This window comes from Macrobrachium rosenbergii, chromosome 44, assembly GCF_040412425.1.
Source record: "Macrobrachium rosenbergii isolate ZJJX-2024 chromosome 44, ASM4041242v1, whole genome shotgun sequence".
Taxonomy (NCBI): Eukaryota; Metazoa; Arthropoda; class Malacostraca; order Decapoda; family Palaemonidae; genus Macrobrachium; species Macrobrachium rosenbergii.
Window position 1 is genome coordinate 26,985,570 of NC_089784.1, and position 20,513 is coordinate 27,006,082.

A 20,513-nucleotide genomic window follows, 5' to 3' on the forward strand; every position below is an offset into this window, starting at 1 on the left:
TGATGCCTTTCCCTACTGCTTCCTTCGTGATGTATATATATATATATATATATATATATATATATATATATATATATATATATATATATATATATATATATATATATATATATATATATATATATATATATATATATTACTAAAGGACCTCATTCAAACTGCATGGTATCTATAGATACCATCCAGTTTGAATGAGGTCACTAAGTAATTTAGTTAATGCACAGAACAATTGTGTATGTGATAAAGTTAATATATACGTATGTATACATATATGTGTGTTAGTGTGTGTATTAACAGATAGTTAGACACAGAGATAGATGCATAGATAGAAAGATATATATATATATATATATATATATATATATATATATATATATATATATATATATATACACACATATATATACATATAAATACATATATATATATATACATATATATATATATATATATATATATATATATATATATATATATATACATATATATATACATATATACATATATGCATATATATAGTAGGGAGTACGGATAGGAAGAACAGTCAGCTCATCATTGATATATTTATTAATAGGTTCGCTTCAGGATCACCCATATCCCATCTTTTCTGGCTAAAAAGATACAAAAACACTAATTAAAACTGACAACAGAGCTTACAAAATTAAAATGCTTTAAAGATTGAAAAATGACAATGACAAAACAAGAAATAGATTACCTTCAGTAGTAAAGTCCAGAGGATGAAAACTGAATAAGAGTAAACAAGGTTAGCAAGTAAACAAGAAAGGCGGGGAGGGTTACTATAGTACGACCGTTTTAGGAAGAGACTTTGCCCCTCTTAAACTGACCATTAACCTTCTGACTTCAAGCTCTCATTGTTTGCGCCTGTTATCAAGCACGTGTACTATAATAGAAAGTTCTGAATGAAGTTTTGTTGTCCCACTTAAATTTTAGATAAAAAAAAAAAAAAAAATTCAATATATGAAAATGATAGATGCAAGAAATTTGGAAACCTAGATGTGCTTTCATTTACAGTTTTGTTTATTTGGATGCTGTACTGAGCAATGTTCTTGAGTTACGTCATCTACTATAGTTTTTATTACTGTTCCTTTGCTGTTATCGAAGTCATATAATTGTGATATAGTTTTGAGCTTTTGAATTGTTTTCTTTCGTGTATGCCGTGATCCGTCTTTACCTCCTTGCTGTATCAAGGTTGAATTTTCACTGTGCGCCTATAAAATAGCTCATAATAAATATTCTTTAAATATTATTTACACCCATATATATATATATATATATATATATATATATATATATATATATTGGGTGTAACAATATTTAAAGAATGTTTATTATGAGCTATTTTATAGCTGTACAGTGAAAATTCAACCTTGATACAGCAAGGAGGTAAAGACGGATTACGGCATGCAATGAAAGAAAGCAATTCAAAAGCTCAAAACTATATCACAATTATATATATATATATATATATATATATATATATATATATATATATATATATATATATATATATTACACATTTATACAGTATTAGATTTACCTGTGCTTTTAAAGCACTGTCATATGATACTCATCACTGCTGTGGCATTTCTGTTATATGTAGATTTTTAAAGATATTTCTGCCACTTTCTGTCGAAAAACAGATCTATATTTCAATTTATTTAAATTTCAGTGTTCAACAGGATATCACACAACAAGGGAAAGCAATAAATTTATTTACAATCGAAGTATGAGGAGACATTACTTATGAAGAATCCTCGTCAGAGGATGCTACATCGATAACAAAAGAATCTATATATTTATCAATGCAAACATCTCTTGAAGCGTCATCTCTTTTATATCTTCGGCATGTCTCACATCATTAGCCCAGTTGTCAGAAGATATGGATTCAATTGCTTCTTTGACCAAAGGAAGCAGGTCTGATTTTTAAAATGATTCTTCTTTGCCACGTATGATTTCACCTGCGCCCATATCAGTTCTGTTGCATTATACTGGCAGTGATATGGAGGCAGCCTAACCACTATGTCCATGATCTCTTGCCAGTCTGTCAATCACGTAATCATTTTCTTTACATGAATGTCTTTGCAACTTTACTAATTTTTTATTAGCCAGTCTTTAACTTCATCCTTTTTGGCAGACATTGTCGGAGGTTTATTAATTCGAACTGAATGATAAAAGCGTTATCCAACACTATGATGGCAGATGGCCCTATATTGGGAAGAAGCTGGGTTTTAAAACCATTTTTCAAACACTGCAGAATTCATCTGAATTTCTAGATTGCGTATCCCTTGTCAGCTGGGTGCTTGATCATTGATAAAAATATTACCCAGAAATGTGGTTAATATTGCAACCAATATTGTGATTGTGTCTACTTACTCTCCAATGTTATTGATGTATAATTAGAAGGAATAAATCATAGGTAAAAATTTTTATTCTGTCACGTCTCTCTCTCTCTCTCTCTCTCTCTCTCTCTCTCTCTCTCTCTCATTTTTTTTTTTTGCCCAGCTAGTGGAATAGTAAGCGGAACCATAAAGATGATGAACATTCTTTATGATTAGTTTTCTGACGAATATACAAATAATTTTTAACTATAATACACAACTGTGATGTAGCTGTCCTTTACGGATTCAAACAGAATTAGAGAAAATGACAAAAAAAAAAAAAGAAGACTGTCATCCTCAATCAGTGCAGTGCTTATACCTCTGGCAACACTAAACCCCGATATATAGTACTTATCCTATGTTTATTTATTTGTGTTGTTACATTAATTGCATAATATCTATATCACGGATCGCTACTATCACAATATTATCATATAAATAAAACAGGTTAATTTGCAGCAAAACAACAAATACAAACGCTATTACAATGATTGTTTACGATTTCGTGCGTCTGGTAGCATGCTACGGGTGACTACCGTCTGAAAACCCTCCGGATTGTGGTAAGTGTGAGGTCTCATCTCGGCCGTAATCAAAGGGTTAAAGTTAGCCATAGTCGTGCTTCTGGCAACGAAGAAGGACAGGCCACTACCGGGCCGTGGTTAAAGTTTCATGGGCGCGGCTCATACAGCACTATACCGAGACCACCGAAAGATGGATCTATTTTCAGTGGCCTTGATTATACGCTGTAGCAGCTGTACAGAAAACTCGACTGGCATTTATTACTCGTTTATAAGTAGTAATCTCTTAGCCTTTTTTTTTTTTATGTGAGGGGAGGGTGGCTGTAGAGGGAGGATCTAAGACTGCGCAGTTTACACAAATAAGGGAATCTTTTTAGTGTGAGACTTAAAGTTCTATTCCCTTTCCAGATTCAGATGAACACGTTGGTCTTCATCGCCATCTTTCGATACGTGATCGTTTGCCGTCCACAATTCCGTAAGTTTTATTTATTTTCATTCTTTAGTAGTTCGATTTTTATTTGTATGTACAAGATGTGTGAATGCCGGCTGATGAAACTCTCTCTCTCTCTCTCACACACACACAGTTTATACAAGGTCACATCCTTTCCACAGAAACTAGTCTAAAAAACCGGAAGAATGAAGTGACATTTGTTGTTTTGCATGGCCTCTCTCTCTCTCTCTCTCTCTCATTTCATACGAGGTCACATCTTTTCCATACAAATCTTTCTAACGAACCAGAGTTTTGAAGTAAAATCTGTTGTTTTGCATGGCCTCTCTCTCTCTCTCTCTCTCTCATTTCATACGAGGTCACATCTTTTCCATACAAATCTTTCTAACGAACCAGAGTTTTGAAGTAAAATCTGTTGTTTTGCATGGCCTCTCTCTCGGCAATTGTTCAGTATTAACTTGAAATAAGGACTCTTAAGATACGAAAATAAAAAGATGTACATGCATGCGTGCTGTAACATGCAGTAGGTTTGCATGCATAATGTAAAAGAATGACAAGTATATTTACTAACGAGTTCATGCGTGTATGACTTGGCGAATGCTGTTCTAAGGAAAAAATCTTTCCATGTTATCCGAGACATTTGTTTATATGGAGCGGCTATATCTGTTATCAAAATTTAAAAAAGAAAAGCGCCCAAATGCGTTATTTGTGTGGGAACCTCAGACGAAAAATAGTGTCAAGAACTATCTGTACCAAAAAAAAAAAAAATGTAAATAAATAAAGTACCGTTGTTTGGCAGTTTAGAAAGATGACTTTTTTCCCAACATATCTTTCAACCGCACGACAAAAGTCTCTGGGATGATCGTCAGACAGACGTAATTACCCACTAAGCGTCTATTCAGAGAAATCCTACGTAACGATAATAATCCACATCTGAAGGCGTTCTTCTTCTACGACCCTCGACGGAGAAACAAGACCCCCCCACCATCGTCTCCTCATTTCGTAAGTTCTTCGTAATAATGGGGGACCGGCATTTCTGCTATCTCCACTATTCAACTTCCTTATAGCTAATAAACTCACCGCACACAATTTACTCGAGAACGAGTAAGCATCGACGAGGCTAATTCTCGCGAGTTTTATCGGCACCTCAAGAGAGTTCGGTCCTGAATGTAATCTCGAAATGGTGTTTTTCTCGGTACAGAGTTGACTCTTAAGCAAATATTGTGATGCTGTGTTCATTAATGATGTCTCACAAAAATGAAACTGCATTTAAAAAAGAAACCTTGGCTTCTTTTAAATGCGTAAAACTAAAACTTTTGATGACTTAACCATTATATATATATATATTTATATATATATATTTATATATACTGTATATATATACATACATATACAGTATATATATATATATATATATATATATATATATATATATATATATATATATATATATATATACTGTATATGTATGTATATATATACAGTATATATAAATATATATATACATACTGTATATATATGTATGTATATTTATATGTATTGTATATAATATATATACAGTATAATTATAATATATAATTATATATACTGTATATATATATATATATATATATATATATATATATATATATATATATATATATATATATATATATGTATATAAACACACACACATATATAATATATATATAAATATATACTGTATATATACAGTATATACATATATATATATATATATATATATATATATATATATATATATATATATATATATATATATATATATATATATATATATATATATATATATAATGGTCAAGTCATCAAAAGTCACTGTACATTGTTGTCTGAAAACCAGGCAGCGGTTAAAATCGCAGTGTTGACGAAAGCACTCATCAATTATCGTTCCCCCTTGGGTGTAAATTATTTCTGAAGTATAGTACACAAAAAGATATTTGTAATCTAATATCTTAATACCTGTGAACGTACGAAATGACATATACATATATATATATATATATATATATATATATATATATATATATATATATATATATATATATGTATTGTGTGTATAGTATATATGTATATACTGTATATATATATGTGTGTGTATAAAAGGCAAATGCCACGAAGGAAAAAAGAGACAACGGAGTGGTTACTAGGCCTTTCGACACAACGGTCCTTTACTAGAAGACTGGTGAAAAATATAAAAATAAGTTTACAAGAAAGCTCGTATAATTGACAGGTGACATAGAGATATCCCTGAGGATGGGGATTATAAGGAACAGATGCACCAGGAATCCAGCACAGTTGAAGAAATAGTGGACCTAACAAAACAAAGGTAAATCTGATGGATTTGTTAGTTTTGATGTTTGTTCTCTTTTCACTAAAGTCCCTATAGATTCTATTTTAGAGTTTCTTAGTGACAAACTAATCCATCATGTCACTAGGTTGTGTATTTGTGATGGTAAGTTTATATTCAATGGTGAATTCTACTAACAAATATTTGGTATGGCAATGAGCAACCCTTTACCCCCTCCTCTCAAACTTGCATCAGGAATTTTTTGAAAAACGATATTTACCCAATATCGTTTACACTCCTTTAAAGTGGCATAGATATGTTGACGATATTTTAGCTGCTTTGCCTGCTGGTATTGTTGTAAATGATTTACTCTCTAATGTGAATAACCAGGTACCATCCATTAAATTTACTCTACAATTAGAGAAAGACAATTGCCTCCCATTCCTAGATGTTTTAGTACATAGAGAACCATTTCAATAAAAATTTTGTATTTATAGGAAACCAACCAACAACTTAACTTATGTCTTTTTCTATTCAGGTCATCACCTTAATATCAAAATATCCATTTTTTCTTCTATGTTTTTACGAGCATTGCGCATTGTCAGTCTACAGTATTTGGATCAAGAAATCGAATACATAAGAAAAATAGGGACAGATTTATGTTATCCTTCACATATACTAGACATTTGCTATAATAAAGCCTACAAAAAGTTTTAAAGTGAAAGTAACATGGAGAAAGAAACCCCTCAGAACATTCTTAGCTTGCCTTATTTAAGTGGTTTTGAACCATAAAATCATCGTTAAAATCTTTTAATGTCAACCTTGTTTTTTCCTATAATAACACTCTAAAAGGAATGTTAATCAAAAATAGTCCCAAGGAAAGCAACAACATAATATATAAGATTCCATGCTAGGACTCTCTTCTTTTTATATAGGTCAATCAAGTAAGGATTTAGAAGTGAGAATTAAGCACCATAAGTATTCTGTAAAAACTGGGTAAATATCCAATGAAAACTCACACAAGATCAATTGGACTGACAGTTCAGTGATTGCCAGATCGAAAGATTTCTCTTCACAAATCTTTTAGAATCTGCAATTATACAGCTTACTTCCAGCTGTGATTTCAACCTTAGCCCTGGCATGTATTATTTGGAACCCTGTATTTGTAAAATGTTCAAGAATGACTTTAAAGATAAAATCACTGGCTTAATTTCTAATTAGTTACCTTACCTATGTTTTCTATGTATTCGTATGTTTAATAGTTTTTTGAAAATGTTCATTTCGCAAATATTGCTATCTCTTACCAAAAGGAGAAAATGTCTTGTGCTTTAATAAATATGTAATTTTTGTTGGTTTGTCTCTTCCCCTGTATAATCCTTTAATTGACTCCTCCCTGCTTTTGAGCCAGTCGGCCTGATACTTTGTAAAACCTCTCAAAAGATTTATCTTCGATTTCGTAGGTCCACTAATTCTTCAACTGTGTTGGATTCCTGGTGCATCTATTCGTTATAATCCCCATCCTCAGGGATATCTCTACCTCACCTGTCAATTACACAAGCTTTCTTGTAAACTTATTTTTATATTTTTCATCAGTCTTCTAGTAAAGGACCGTTGTGTATTAATTCCTAACTACCACTCCATTGTTTCTTTTTTTCTTCGTGGCATTTATTTTTATTTATACATTCATTACGTTCCATATCCTCGTGAATCAGTTATACATACATACATACATACATACATACATACATACATACATACATACATACATATACATATATATATATATATATATATAGATATATTTTTATATATATACAGCACTGTATATATATAATATATACAATATATATATATATATCTATATATATATATATATATATATATATATATATATATATATATATATATATATATATATATATATATATAATGTATATGAAAACGTGCAGTGGGATACTTATTCATTAGTGATACTTAATTGAATTGCAGAAAAGATTTCTGGATGAAAGAATTTAATAAAAAGAGCCTCCGTTATTTCGTGGAACATGAATTTAGTTTGATATCCGAAAGTACTATGTAATATAAGAATCACTAATGAACAAGTACTGTACTCCACCGCACGTTTTCATCCGCTACCCTCGCTACTCGAGCATTCAATAAAGCCTCTTCATTTGATCTGTTTTCCTCTTCACAAAATAAACGAATATTTCTTTCAGACAGTTACGTGATCTTTCCAATTTCAAAAAGAGGGGATCAAATATGGGGGGAGGGGGGTCTTTTGTCCGGACGGTCTTTTTTATAACGAATAGTAAACTATCTACGAGATTTTTTCCCCCAATTTACACAAAAGTTTTGTTCTTATGAATTCTTTTTTACGACGAACTGTAAAATATATGTCTGGCAAACGAGAAGGAAATTCTCTATATTCGGAATTCCTTAAAGGGAGATAGATGTCTCTTTTCAAAAATGGTCGTATCATATTTTCCCAAAATGAAAATCAGAATCGTATTTACAATCGAGATTATACTTTCAAAAACAAAAAAAAATTTAGGAAGAATGACCTCAGCCTCTAAGTTGCCTGAATATTATTAGTTTTATCTTATTTGTTTAATTGAATTTAATGATGTTCTTCTCTTATCTTTTTTGGTTTGTTTTTTCAAGAGGATTCGATGATGGAAGGTGACTGAATTTAAACTTTTTCATATCAAATTAGGTTCGTCTATTGATAACTTTGCATGAGGGGGATGCGTATCTCTCTTGCGACAAATGTGGACTGACTGGCGAGATTCTAAATATGGGGGAGATGCAAATCGGCCTGGGATTACTATACTGAAACAATTGTGTAATGATACTGACGTTTATATATATATATATATATATATATATATATATATATATATATATATATATATATATATATATATATATATATATATATATATATATATACAATTATACAATCAGTAAGCTACAAACGTCCTTTAATATCAATTCGCTCTACCTCGGAAATAATATATTTTCATATATGTTACCGAAGGGGAATTTTTAGTTGATAATAAGCTCGTCGTCCCATGGGCTCGAACCAGCGAAGGGCAAGAACTCAGGACTACAGTGGACGCCTTAAACCACACTTCGCTGGTTCGAGCCCACGGGACGACGAACTTATTATCAACTAAAAATTCCCCTTCGGTAACATATATGAAAATATATTATTTCGAGTAGAGCGAATTGATATTAAAGGACGTTTGTAGCTTACTGATTGTATATGAATCACGGTGATGTGATAAAAAGTCATATATATTATATTATAATATTTTATACACAAAATGTATATATACATATATAATATATACAGTATATATATATATATATATATATATATATATATATATATATATATATATATATATATATATATATATATATATATAAATAAAATGTCGGCCTACAAAACAGGCGATCAGCGCCTGCCCTATGAGCCTACAGAGGCCCAGGAGGACTTTAACTTTAATATATATATATATATATATATATATATATATATATGTATATGTATATGTATATATATATGTGTGTGTGTTTGTGTACATATATATATATATATATATATATATATATATATATATATATATATATATATATATATATATATATATCATAAACCTTTCATGCCTATCAACAATTACATTTCGTTATGTAATAATAACATTCCCCACTTACTCCCACTCAGCATAGCAGGGAAAAGAAAAATACGAAATACTGGAATTTGTTTCCAAACCATTGTAGAGACTGCTATACCCCATCCCGAAGGAAAACATTGACGCAGTTGCACAACTATTCCATTTTTTTGTTCTTTTTTTCCCACATTAGTTTCCCAATAATTCTCTTGAATTTCTGTTTTCTGTTGCTCTTAGCATGAACAATAAGCTGTTCGTTAGTATCCAATACATTCATAGGTCTAGCTTCATATTTTTCTCTTTTATTTTCCTATTTCCTGAGTGGCTCGAATGCTGAATTCCCTCATTTGATATAGCACGAACTTATTTTTTATTAAGTTGTAGAAGCCAGTTGAGTTAGAAAAAATGGAAAATACAAAATTTAAGCAAACTAGTTTCTGCTTCTACCAGAGATTTATGTGTTTTAGAATGAGTGTTTCGTGGTGGTAGGTTTCTGTTTCCTAATAGTAGCAGTTATGACTTGGACCATCGAAGGATGGTCTCTTGTTTGCCACTTTTTCATACGTTGTATTTTAATTGAAATCTTTCAAATTGATCCCTGACCACCTTTATCTGCCGTGAGCAACCTGATATGCAGTAAATGTGCCTCGCTGTCGAACTTCTCAGTTCCAGAGGTCCTTTATTCCTCACACTATTGGACTGTGGAACAGCCTCCCAGAGGATGTTTTGCAACTGGAACTTCTGAACTTCAAGCGAAAATGCAATTCATTACTACCCTAACACTATTCTCCTTGCATTTTAAACCATTTTTATCTCTTTATTTTTTTTCTTTTTATTCCTAATGAACACCATATTCTTTGGAAGCTTGAATTTCAAGTCAATGGCCCCCGTGGGCTTATTCCACATGAATAGGTTTCATCTACTGAATAATAATAATAATAATAATAATAATAATAATAATAATAATAATAATAATAATAATAATAATAATAATAATAATAATAATAATCTTTCTCTATGTCAATTTCAGCAACTTCACTAACATTAAAACAATGATAACGAGTTTTCAATATAAATAAAATTCTTAGAGTTAAGGGCTGAGAAAACTTGTTTATACCCTTTATACTACCAGCCTCTTCTGAAGAACTTGCCTATTTTATCATTCTCTCACTGACACCAGATAAATTCCCCTTAACGGAGTAACTAGTTAACGTTGTGAAGTCCGCTGGAGAGCCCACACAAACCTGAGACACTTTTTAGTTTTCTGTAAAAGAAAACTATTGTGCCGACTTTGTCTGTCCGTCAGCACCTTCTCTGTCTGCCCCCAGATCTTAAAAACTACTGAGACTTGAGGTCTGCAAATTGTTATGTTGATCATCTACCCTCCAATCATCAAATATATCAAATTGCAGCCCTCTAGTCTCAGTAGATTTTATTTTATTTATGGTTAAAGTTAGCCATAATCATGCATCTGGCAACGATCTAGGGCATGCCACCACCAGGCCGTGGTTAAAGATTCATGGGTCGCGGCTCATACCGCGACGACCGAAAGATAGATCTATTTTCGGTGGCCTTGATTACACGCTGTACAGAAAACTCGATTGCGCTGAAGAGACTTCGGCGCATTTTTTACTTGTTTAGTTACATAACTGCTGGCTAATATTCGCCGCTTGTTGAAATGTCTACGAAGACGTCACAGAATTCGTTCAGCGGTTACTAGCCTACGTTTATCATTCACTGACTACCGTTAGGTAATAGGTCTGTGGTTCTTCAAACTTCTTCGCGTCCTTGCCTAATTGAGCTGTGGTTGTCAAGGTTCCCTGAATCCTTACGTTGTTTTCCTAATAATATCTGGATATCCATTGAAGTTATTAAGAGTTTAAATCATCCCTTTAATTCATCGTAATTTTATCATGGTATCCATTGTTTTGTCTAATCGCTGACAGCGCGTGACACGTTGGGGAATTAGGCTTACGCCTGGTGTTTCCGGGGAATTAGGCGTTTGCCATTTCATTTGAGTAGATGAAATATCTAGTTGGCAAGGATTCAATGTACAACTGGTTGAGACTGTAAGTTACTTAACGCTCCTAAAAATATGCATGTAGCCGGAATATACAGATGATACAATGGTTGTAGTCAAGGTCCTTTAAATACTCCCTGAGTATAATTAAAGGACCTTGGTTGTAATTAGGTATCTAGGCAAACATCCCGTAATTATATTGGCTATACATTGAAAACGTTCCAAAAAATTATGATGATTAAAGAAAACAGTCTAGAATACATTTTCTTTTTCACTTTTCCCTCTTAGTACTTTGAATCTAAACAAAACTCTAAGGCAGCACGTTACTTTTTTTCCCTTTAGTTTATATATTATAGGAATATGTTATCTTTCTACACATAATCAATCATTACGGTGCCATACTTTAGCAAAGGGTTTGAAAACACTTTTTTTTTTTTTTTAGCCATGCGCGGAGTCTTGTACACAAACCGAAGACCGAAGAGGTTAGGGAAGTCATTTTTTTCCTAATCTAACGGTTTTGGAATGATACGTTGAGAGAACTGTTAAGTAACGACTATCCTAATAGAGTAATTTTGACTTATTTTGAATAAAACTGTTCTTAAAAGGTCAAAACAATGAAAATCCCTGCCGAATCTATAGATATGAGCCTAGTGTTTGCTTGGCAAAGATTCTTTTCCTTGATACCGTTCTTACATGCATTTTCCTTTGCAGGATGATTCGATAACATTTACCATAGAAAAATTATCTTAAATATATTCAAAATTTAGTTGCACCAGAGACCTTCTCTGGTTGCACACTAAGATTAAATGATGCAGCATCTTACCAAATGAAAGTTTGAGGGCATAGGTCTAGCCTTTGCAACCAAACTTCATTTTCGTGTTATTACCAAACTAAGAGACATCGGTTGATGAAAAATGAATTAAACTATGATTTTTACACATATTAATACAACTAATTTTACTTTGAATTGAATCACAGCTATTTTCTGAGTTGTTTACGTCATACTGAAATACTCCCCCGAGAGTGATGTTTCGCAATTTGATAATATACATTTTGCTGAACAACTCTAACGCTGTCTTTATATGTTTAAAACTGAAAAACTAATGGCGTAAACTCCATCCTGAAGGCCTACCTATGCAAAGGGTTCTTAATGACCGACAAAATACAACGGGTGCCCATATGCATCACAATAAGCTTAAAAGATGAGACTTGTTGACACGACCCAGCAACCTGTAGGCCTACCCCTACTAAGTATTTTTGATAACGAGTAAGATTTTTTACTTTATATTTTGTGTCATATTTAAGATTAATGATGTTCTGATTTTAAAAAAGAAATCGCCACTGCACAATAACATCCAGAAAATGTAAGACGTTAACTGAGAAAATGTCTGGTAGCCTACACATGTTACGGTGATGCATAGCCTACACCAGCGGTATTTTGTCAATCATTAAGAACTCTTTGTAGTAGGTAGGCCTGTCCGATGTTGTCTATGACGTCAACTCTTCAGGTTTTGGCATGTAAAAGCAGCGTTAGAGTTATTTAAAAACGAAAAATATTTTATCAAACGTGGTGTCTTACCGAAATTTCGGAAGGTTACGTTTGGGGAGCGAATTTCAGGACGACGTAAACAAACCGTAGAAAAACTTAACAGCGCAAACTTATGGGTAAATTAAAATAAGTATGCTTTGCTTACCTGCGAAATGTTCTTCCACTTTCTCTTGAAGAATTTCTGCAATTATAAGCGACACAACATACAATTATGGAAATAATGAACGAATAAAATCGCTGGACACACTTCAAGGGTGCAAGCAGCGCCGACCTACAGGCTGTCGTACATCGAACTGCCCACCGTAGTACAGTACTAGCGAACAGATAAAATTTCTAGCTATTATTGATCCTCTATGATATATATATGTATATATATATATATATATATATATATATATATATATATATATATATATGTGTGTGTGTGTGTGTGTGTGTGTGTGTGTGTGTGTGTGTGTGTGTGTGTGTGGTGCATACATTTGCACGTTGCAGTGCATTGGTGGGGAGTGTTGATGATGACGAAATATTTTCTCATCTGGTGATAAATTTTGTTGCCCTGACAGGACACCTGTTGACGAATGACCTGGCCAAAAAGTGCCTGGTGATCATCTGGCTCTACTCCATCCTCTGGACAGCGCCCCCACTTTTTGGGTGGTCCCAATATATCATGGAACCCTTCTCGGTTTCCTGCTCCATTGACTGGCACGATCGAAGTCCCTCCGGAATTGCATACAGTATTTGTAAGTGAATTCCTGTATCTCAGGAAGTAGAATGTAAGTTCAATTTAGTTAATGTGGTGTAAGAAGGATTTGCTTCAAATTCTAGCTTTTATTTACATTCAACATCCACGCTTGACGTTGTGACTCTCTAGTTACTCACATTTTTCTTCCTTCATATATTCCACATTCCTTCTCTCCTTTATCTTTTCTTCTTTTAATTCTTCTATTATTACAAGGTTCCTTTCTCATTCCTTCCCTTCTCATATTATACCTCTTTCTATCTCGCTCCTCTTCTTTTTTCTTTTCTACTCCTGTTTCTCTGACATTATTCTCCCTGATGCCAGTTTTGTATTACTATATCCTCTGCATTTTCATCCACTACAGTTCATCCAATGTTCCTATGACTCACCCACCACCTCCACATCCATGCCTGTAAACCAATCACTTTTACAGTGACAATCAAATTACATGTCTAATTTAGGCTCTTTTCTGCTGGCATGAGATCAAAGGATTAATAGGCTAATAGTAAATTGTAATTGGTGGTTGTAGTCACTCGTTTACTCGTACTTGTCCAATTGTACTTAATTCACTAGAATATTATATAAGAGATTCTGCAACGATTCTACAGGCTTGGTTGTGTTCTGCTACATCGTGCAAGTGGCATTGCTAGTCTTCTGCTATCACGGGATCCTCACCAAGAGCCGTAAGTTGCAACTTCGACATCCAGAAACGGACCCAAAACTCAGCTTGCAAACCGAAGAGGAATTCATACAAGTAAGCAAGGCGCAATCGTTTTCATATTTTCATCGTAGATATCTCCTACTGTACAGTAGCCTACATGTACCATCCAGTTATCACTTCTGCTCTCTGGTGTTTGTTATCCACCCGGAAAAAAAGTACAAAGTATACAAGTCCTAGTCTCAATACCATACCAGAAGAGGAGAAGCATTACCATAATTTATACTTTAGCTACGGCGACATCACTAGACCGAATCTATGTCAACGGTCGGTTGACACAGCGCAAGGGAATCATTTTGTTCGTTACAGGCATGGAAAACAGACAGCCCTTCTCTGTGAGACAAAAAGAAATAGTTTTGTACTAATCCCCAGTTAACCAAAGAATAAAAACCATCATGCAATATAATTTATTTAATATTAAGAAACAAAGAACAATTTTCCTTGCCCTAAGTATGGAGGCTTTCTCTTCCGTAAGATCTCCCTGATGCTTGGCAGATGACGATTTATTTTAGAAAAACAAATGAAGAGATAAGTCTAACGCCAAAAAGGAATGGCATAACATTTCTAGAAACTTGAACTGAGGGAATCTCAGATTTTCCTATATCTGCAGTCCTTAAATCTTAGTGAAGCAACGTCAAAACACTTTATAATGCTAACACTGCTCTCCCTTCCTCAGCCTTACAGCTTTAAATGCTGCGACTGCATATGCGTTTGTGAGGCCAGCTTCAAGAATGGGATAGAGACGCACGTACTGATGGTAAGGGTTCTCTTCGTTGCCTTCTTTTAACATATTGATTTAAGTAATCATTAGTTTCTGTGAAGTATTGTTCATTAAATGAATGAATTGAATTGAGTATAGAATTTTGGGCAAAGGCCAAGCACTGGGGCCTATGAGGTCATTCAGCGCTGAAATGGAAATTGACAGAATAAGGTTTGAAAGGTGTAACAGTTAGGAGGAAAACCTCGCAGTTGCACTGTGAATCAATTGTTAGGAGAGGGTGGAGATTAAGATGGAAGAGAATATGAAAGAAGGTACAGTAAAAGGAACGAAAGGGGTTGCAGCTAGGGGCCGAAGGCACGCTGCAAAGAACCTTTAGGTAATGCCTACAGTGCACCACACGAAGTGCACTGACGGCACTAACCGTCCTACGGGTTTTCATTAAATGGTGAATTCTAGTCTCATATAACAAAATAAATCAGGGTGGTACTTAACTAGGTGATCAGATGAATGACGCAACTCGTTGTTTTGTAGATATTTCATACTTTCAATTCTTACGTTATATCGGTTACGATCAAAGCTAAACTTTTCCTTCATTGTTCACTTTCTGCTCATTTAAACTCGTTCAAAGTTTTGAAATATTATGATATCTGACAATTATCCAGACACATGTCTCACTTCTGTGTCGCTCAGCGTCAGAAATCGCTAATGCTCTTGACAAACCCCTTTTGACATGAGTGAACCACTGAACACGAACCATATCTCAACAGATGAACCTCCTCATGGTTGTAAGTTTCCTCGTCTTCTGGACCCCATATGCAATCATCTCACTGGTATCCATCTTCAAGTCGGATCTCAAGGTATTCTGGTAAGTAGCGACTCATTCAGAGCGGCACGGAAGCCTTTCAAGAGGACTTCTTTGGCCTGTATGAATAGCAAGTTATGTTCCCCCCCGCCCGCCCCCACCCCCCATCCACAACCTCGCCTCCGTTTGCTGGATCTTTATTTTTATCTAGTTGTGAGCAAATTTTTAGTTACAGCTGTCAGAACAGTGATGACATTTGTGACATGATTTTTAAACATTATGGCTGCTGAACCTACCTTTATATTTTAAGCAAATGACGATAGTTGTAGTTATCTTCAAACTATATAGATGTAATAACTGCACTTATAGTTAACTGTATATCTACAAGAAAATAACTTAATTCGCATTCATCATTATTTTCTGATACCGAAATGCAGCCATAATACTTTGTTTACAACAGACTGTTGTCAAAAGAGAGGTAACTTCATGTAACATTACGATGATGGGGGAAACATCCAGCTGGCAAATCATGTATGCAATAATTCTTCAACTCAATCTTCTTTTATTTTAGGTATACCTTCCCCACGATCTTCGCCAAAACATCCTGCATGATGAACCCGATCATTTACGGCCTAAGTCATAAGCTGATCCGGAGAGAGCTGATTCGGTTCTTGAGATCTTGCTGCTGCAACAACCGAGAGCAGGCCAAGAGGGAGTTTGAAGAGTCCCAAAAGTAAGTTGGAGAGAGGTGAACATCCTTAGGGAGAGATGAGTCAGATTAATTCTTCTTCTTCTTCTTCTTCTTCTTCTTCTTCTTCTTCTTCTGAAGTAGGTGTGAATGGACGTACTGAAAACGACCTATGTGAAGTGGGGAAAAAAAAGTAAGATAATAGTCGACCTTACGGTCGGTACTTGAAATGTAAAAATTATGATGAAAATCAGTGGAAAGTACTGTAAAATGACAAAATGAAACTCGTTAGAAGAAAAAAGCAATAAGAATAGCGAACAGATACTGCTATGAAATATGAAGTAAAAGATTCTCGTAATGTTTAGGGACATTAAAAATTAAACTAGATCAAAAGTTTGTGACCAGTGGTTCCACACGTGGTCATAAAAAGCGCCAACGGCATTTTGAATGACAAAATCAGATAAGCCTGAATCCGAGGTCTTATATTTCTATAGAAATTTCTAATTTATTCTTGCAGTAGGACGTTAAACCTTTCAGCTTCTTAGATTGCCGTATCTTCTTCCGTGCGCCACGGGCCGTATCTTCGAACTTTCATGGACAAAGCTCTTTCTTTGTAACAGCTTGATGACCCACGAACGTTGAAGTGGGAATTAAGGAATAGACTTTCCAAGGACTCAGTCCAAGTTTTAATTTACTTCTACATCTGAACTTATTATTACCTGTGAATTCTGTCATTGATTTAATCAATGTCAACATATCATTAGTCTACGTTTATATTTCTCACCTGGACATATAATTGCTGAATAAAAACTATCAAATGATTGTTGCTTAATTTAGTAAAATTTCAGAGATAGGTAAACTCGTCTTTTCAGGCGCGTGGCTGAAGGTACCTACGACAAGGAAGGAATCTACGTCGGGAAAGTAAAAGTAGGTCTATGCGCCTGCAACGGATGTGTGATTGGACGACGTGAGGTAAGTTCTTCCGAGCACTCTTCTTTATTTACCGTAAAGGATTTTATTCAATTCATTATTATAAATGGGCTTCTTTTATTACTTACCTTGAGGGAGTTCTTTGTAATAAGGTATTCCCTTTTAGTTTCCCAGAAGAATACAACTTCATATGTGTGACTTAACTAGGAACCAATATTAAATGAATTACTGATCTTGTATGTACTGCATTGCTGATCAGAAGTTGGCAAATAATATACCAGCTTCAATAAGGAAAGCAAAATAAAATTTGTCCCTCCCCCAAAAAAATGTCATATGCATTTGATATCAATGATAACGACAACAACAGTAGTAAAATGGCATTACTGGTTTTACTGATGTTCTCAAAGTCTTCTTTTCGTTGTTAATGAAAACGACAATAATTTCTCGAACATAGATAGTACTGGTCGTGTTTAGCATCCCAACCCAGAAGGATAATGAGACCTTTGAGTGCTTACTTTCTCTGTCCCTAAAAGACTCTACATGCGCAGATGGCAGTGCTGGCTCGACTCCAGAAGAGCCCCGTCAGCCGGTCCACGAACGGCGAGAACGGCGTGAGCTCGGAAGTCAACACCTGCGCCATAACCCTGGTGGACGACCTCCCTTCCATCAACGGCCCTGGCAATTCGGAGAGGCAACCGGAGGACAAAGAAAACCGGGAAAAAGGCGGCGCCGAAGCCGAAGACGAAGTCGGTATGGTCGAAGTCATTATGAGCCCAAAGGGATGGTCACCTTGCAGCCCCAATCAGCAGGAGTCTTCCTTCAACACTGCCCAAAGTAACGGGGTGCAGAAATGGGACACTTCTCTCGAAAATGGCCTTGAGGACAAGCCACAGGAGACCTCCGTTGGCGCCGAGATCATAAGGAATGCAACGACCCCCGATGGCAATGCAGACATTGAAGATGGACTCAGGAATTCTCACGTGACATTGTGTGAAATGACCAACGCCTCATCCATCCAAAATTCTGTCGCCTGAATCAAAGGCTGACCTCCTCTTTCTTGTGTGCCGTATATTATTCTCTGGATAGCATATCATTATGACACTAAACTTAGCCATCCCTAAATGTACAAACATTAGTTTTGTAACGGTTGGACCACTGCACTCATAATTATTTCTCTTACAGTTGCTCAGAGAGTGAAAGTCATTCGTGAAGAGTAGACTGAACGGTGGTAGGCTCCCTAAAGTTATTTATTATGATTCATAAGGATTTCAGCAACACCTTTTCCTTTATCTTAAAAACCTCCAAGACGTCGAATCCAAATTCAATAGATCATAAAATTTGAACATTCCACACTCAAGCAAGTGCCGGAAAGCAGTCTCCTTGCATGCCTACGCAGAGCTAAATAACGAATGAAATCACAAGGAACGCAAAAGATATTGATAAATTCGTTAAATAAAAAGTCAGCTATGTTGTCACTGAGCTTTCGTTGTCATCTGTGCCACTCTTCTTCTCTAATTGCTAGTGAAGTCTCGTAGTCGTCAGTCACTGTCAGTCATAATATGTCATCTACCTCAACCGATTAAAAGCCTACCTGCTGCCTCCATCCAAGTGTACAAGTCTCCTTTTCGAAATAGATTCGATTCAAAACCAGTCACTCCACATATTTGTATCTGCATTCTTCCCATTTGAACCAGTTCCACACACCTTTCATCTTCAGCATCAAATCATTCGCTAAAAGGGAGGTGTCCCACCTGTACTATTTTATAGGAATATGCTATGTACATTGTATGTAAATAAAGACAAACACAGTCCATTCTTTTCCGCACTAATCATTTCAATGTTTAACCCAGGCACTTGCCAATACACTTATCTCTTTGTATTTGGAAGTGTTATATGTAAGCCAATGCTTTTGGTATAAGAGGTGGGTATAAAGCCTAATGTAAGCCATATGCTTTTGGTAGCTTTTGAATACAAGGAAACATATATATATATATATATATATATATATATATATATATATATATATATATATATATATATATATATATATATATATATATATATATATATATATATATATATATATATATATATATATATATATATATATCATCTCTCTTAAGAGAAATCCGTCAATTCTGTACAAGAAATTTCATATTACATTAGGCATTACATTATGTGTAGTTGGTGTACAGTAAAATATAAGGAGTGTTATATTTTAACTAAATATTGCTGAAATAAAAAAAATAAACTGGTGTTTAGTAAGTTCATGTTGAACAGCAACTGATGTCTGTCCATCCAAAAAGTAAACAATAGACTTAAGTCACATTATTATATATGTGTAGTTCAAAATAACATGCATTTGCATAACCAAAAACTCACCTTATTAGATTTCAGTACAGGGCACTTATTCCAAAACAAACTTACAACCCTAAGAGAACAACCTACGAAACAGCAGACAGGGACGTCCCAACAACCACAACCCAACTCTACCAAAGCTGCCATGAACTCTCTCCTGATCACTCTCCCTTCACCTATACCAACCATTTCCCATCTTTACCTTTACAAACCCCCACCCAAGCCCCAAAACCACAATAAAGTACATAATATTGATCAAAACCCATTGTTAGGGCGACAGCTGAAAACATAGGTTGGTAACATTCAACAAGAAAATGTTTGCCTTACTTTCTTAGATTTGGCTGTCATTGATCAAAAATTAGTAAATGGCCCTTTCAATTAATGATCCAGAAATCTGCCTCCTCTTAACACAGAAGACAGAATTAAAAGGAAACTAACAATAAAGTTGCTTGATCTATTTTTTTCATAATCATTCTCTTTTGCTATCGACATCACCAAGTTTTGTTGCCTTTGCAATCCCCGCAAATCTGGCTCGGTTCTGTTGTCCACTTCGAAGTTGTTCTCTAACTCTCAGTTCATGCCAAGTATTCCATAATGTTCTTCAGATCTGTCAGATATACTAAAAATTTTTGTTATAATAT

The 20,513-nt window shown here is 34.5% G+C and overlaps 1 protein-coding gene across 2 annotated transcripts in view; it reads left to right on the forward strand.

The window, feature by feature from the left end:
* LOC136829449 (rhodopsin, G0-coupled-like) overlaps positions 1–19,405 on the forward strand; it is an 89,709-nt gene extending 70,304 nt beyond the window's left edge. Inside the window, exons 4-11 of one of the 2 annotated variants that reach the window (XM_067088098.1) lie at positions 3,326–3,392; positions 13,480–13,656; positions 14,264–14,409; positions 15,050–15,130; positions 15,862–15,959; positions 16,468–16,629; positions 17,457–17,556; positions 18,048–19,405. In XM_067088098.1, coding sequence (XP_066944199.1) covers positions 3,326–3,392; positions 13,480–13,656; positions 14,264–14,409; positions 15,050–15,130; positions 15,862–15,959; positions 16,468–16,629; positions 17,457–17,556; positions 18,048–18,548 — 1,332 coding nt within the window. In that variant the 3' untranslated portion in view covers positions 18,549–19,405. The remainder of the gene's footprint in view (positions 1–3,325; positions 3,393–13,479; positions 13,657–14,263; positions 14,410–15,049; positions 15,131–15,861; positions 15,960–16,467; positions 16,630–17,456; positions 17,557–18,047) is intronic. The other variant, XM_067088099.1, reaches the window with a different exon arrangement.
* Positions 19,406–20,513: the final 1,108 nt, after the last annotated feature.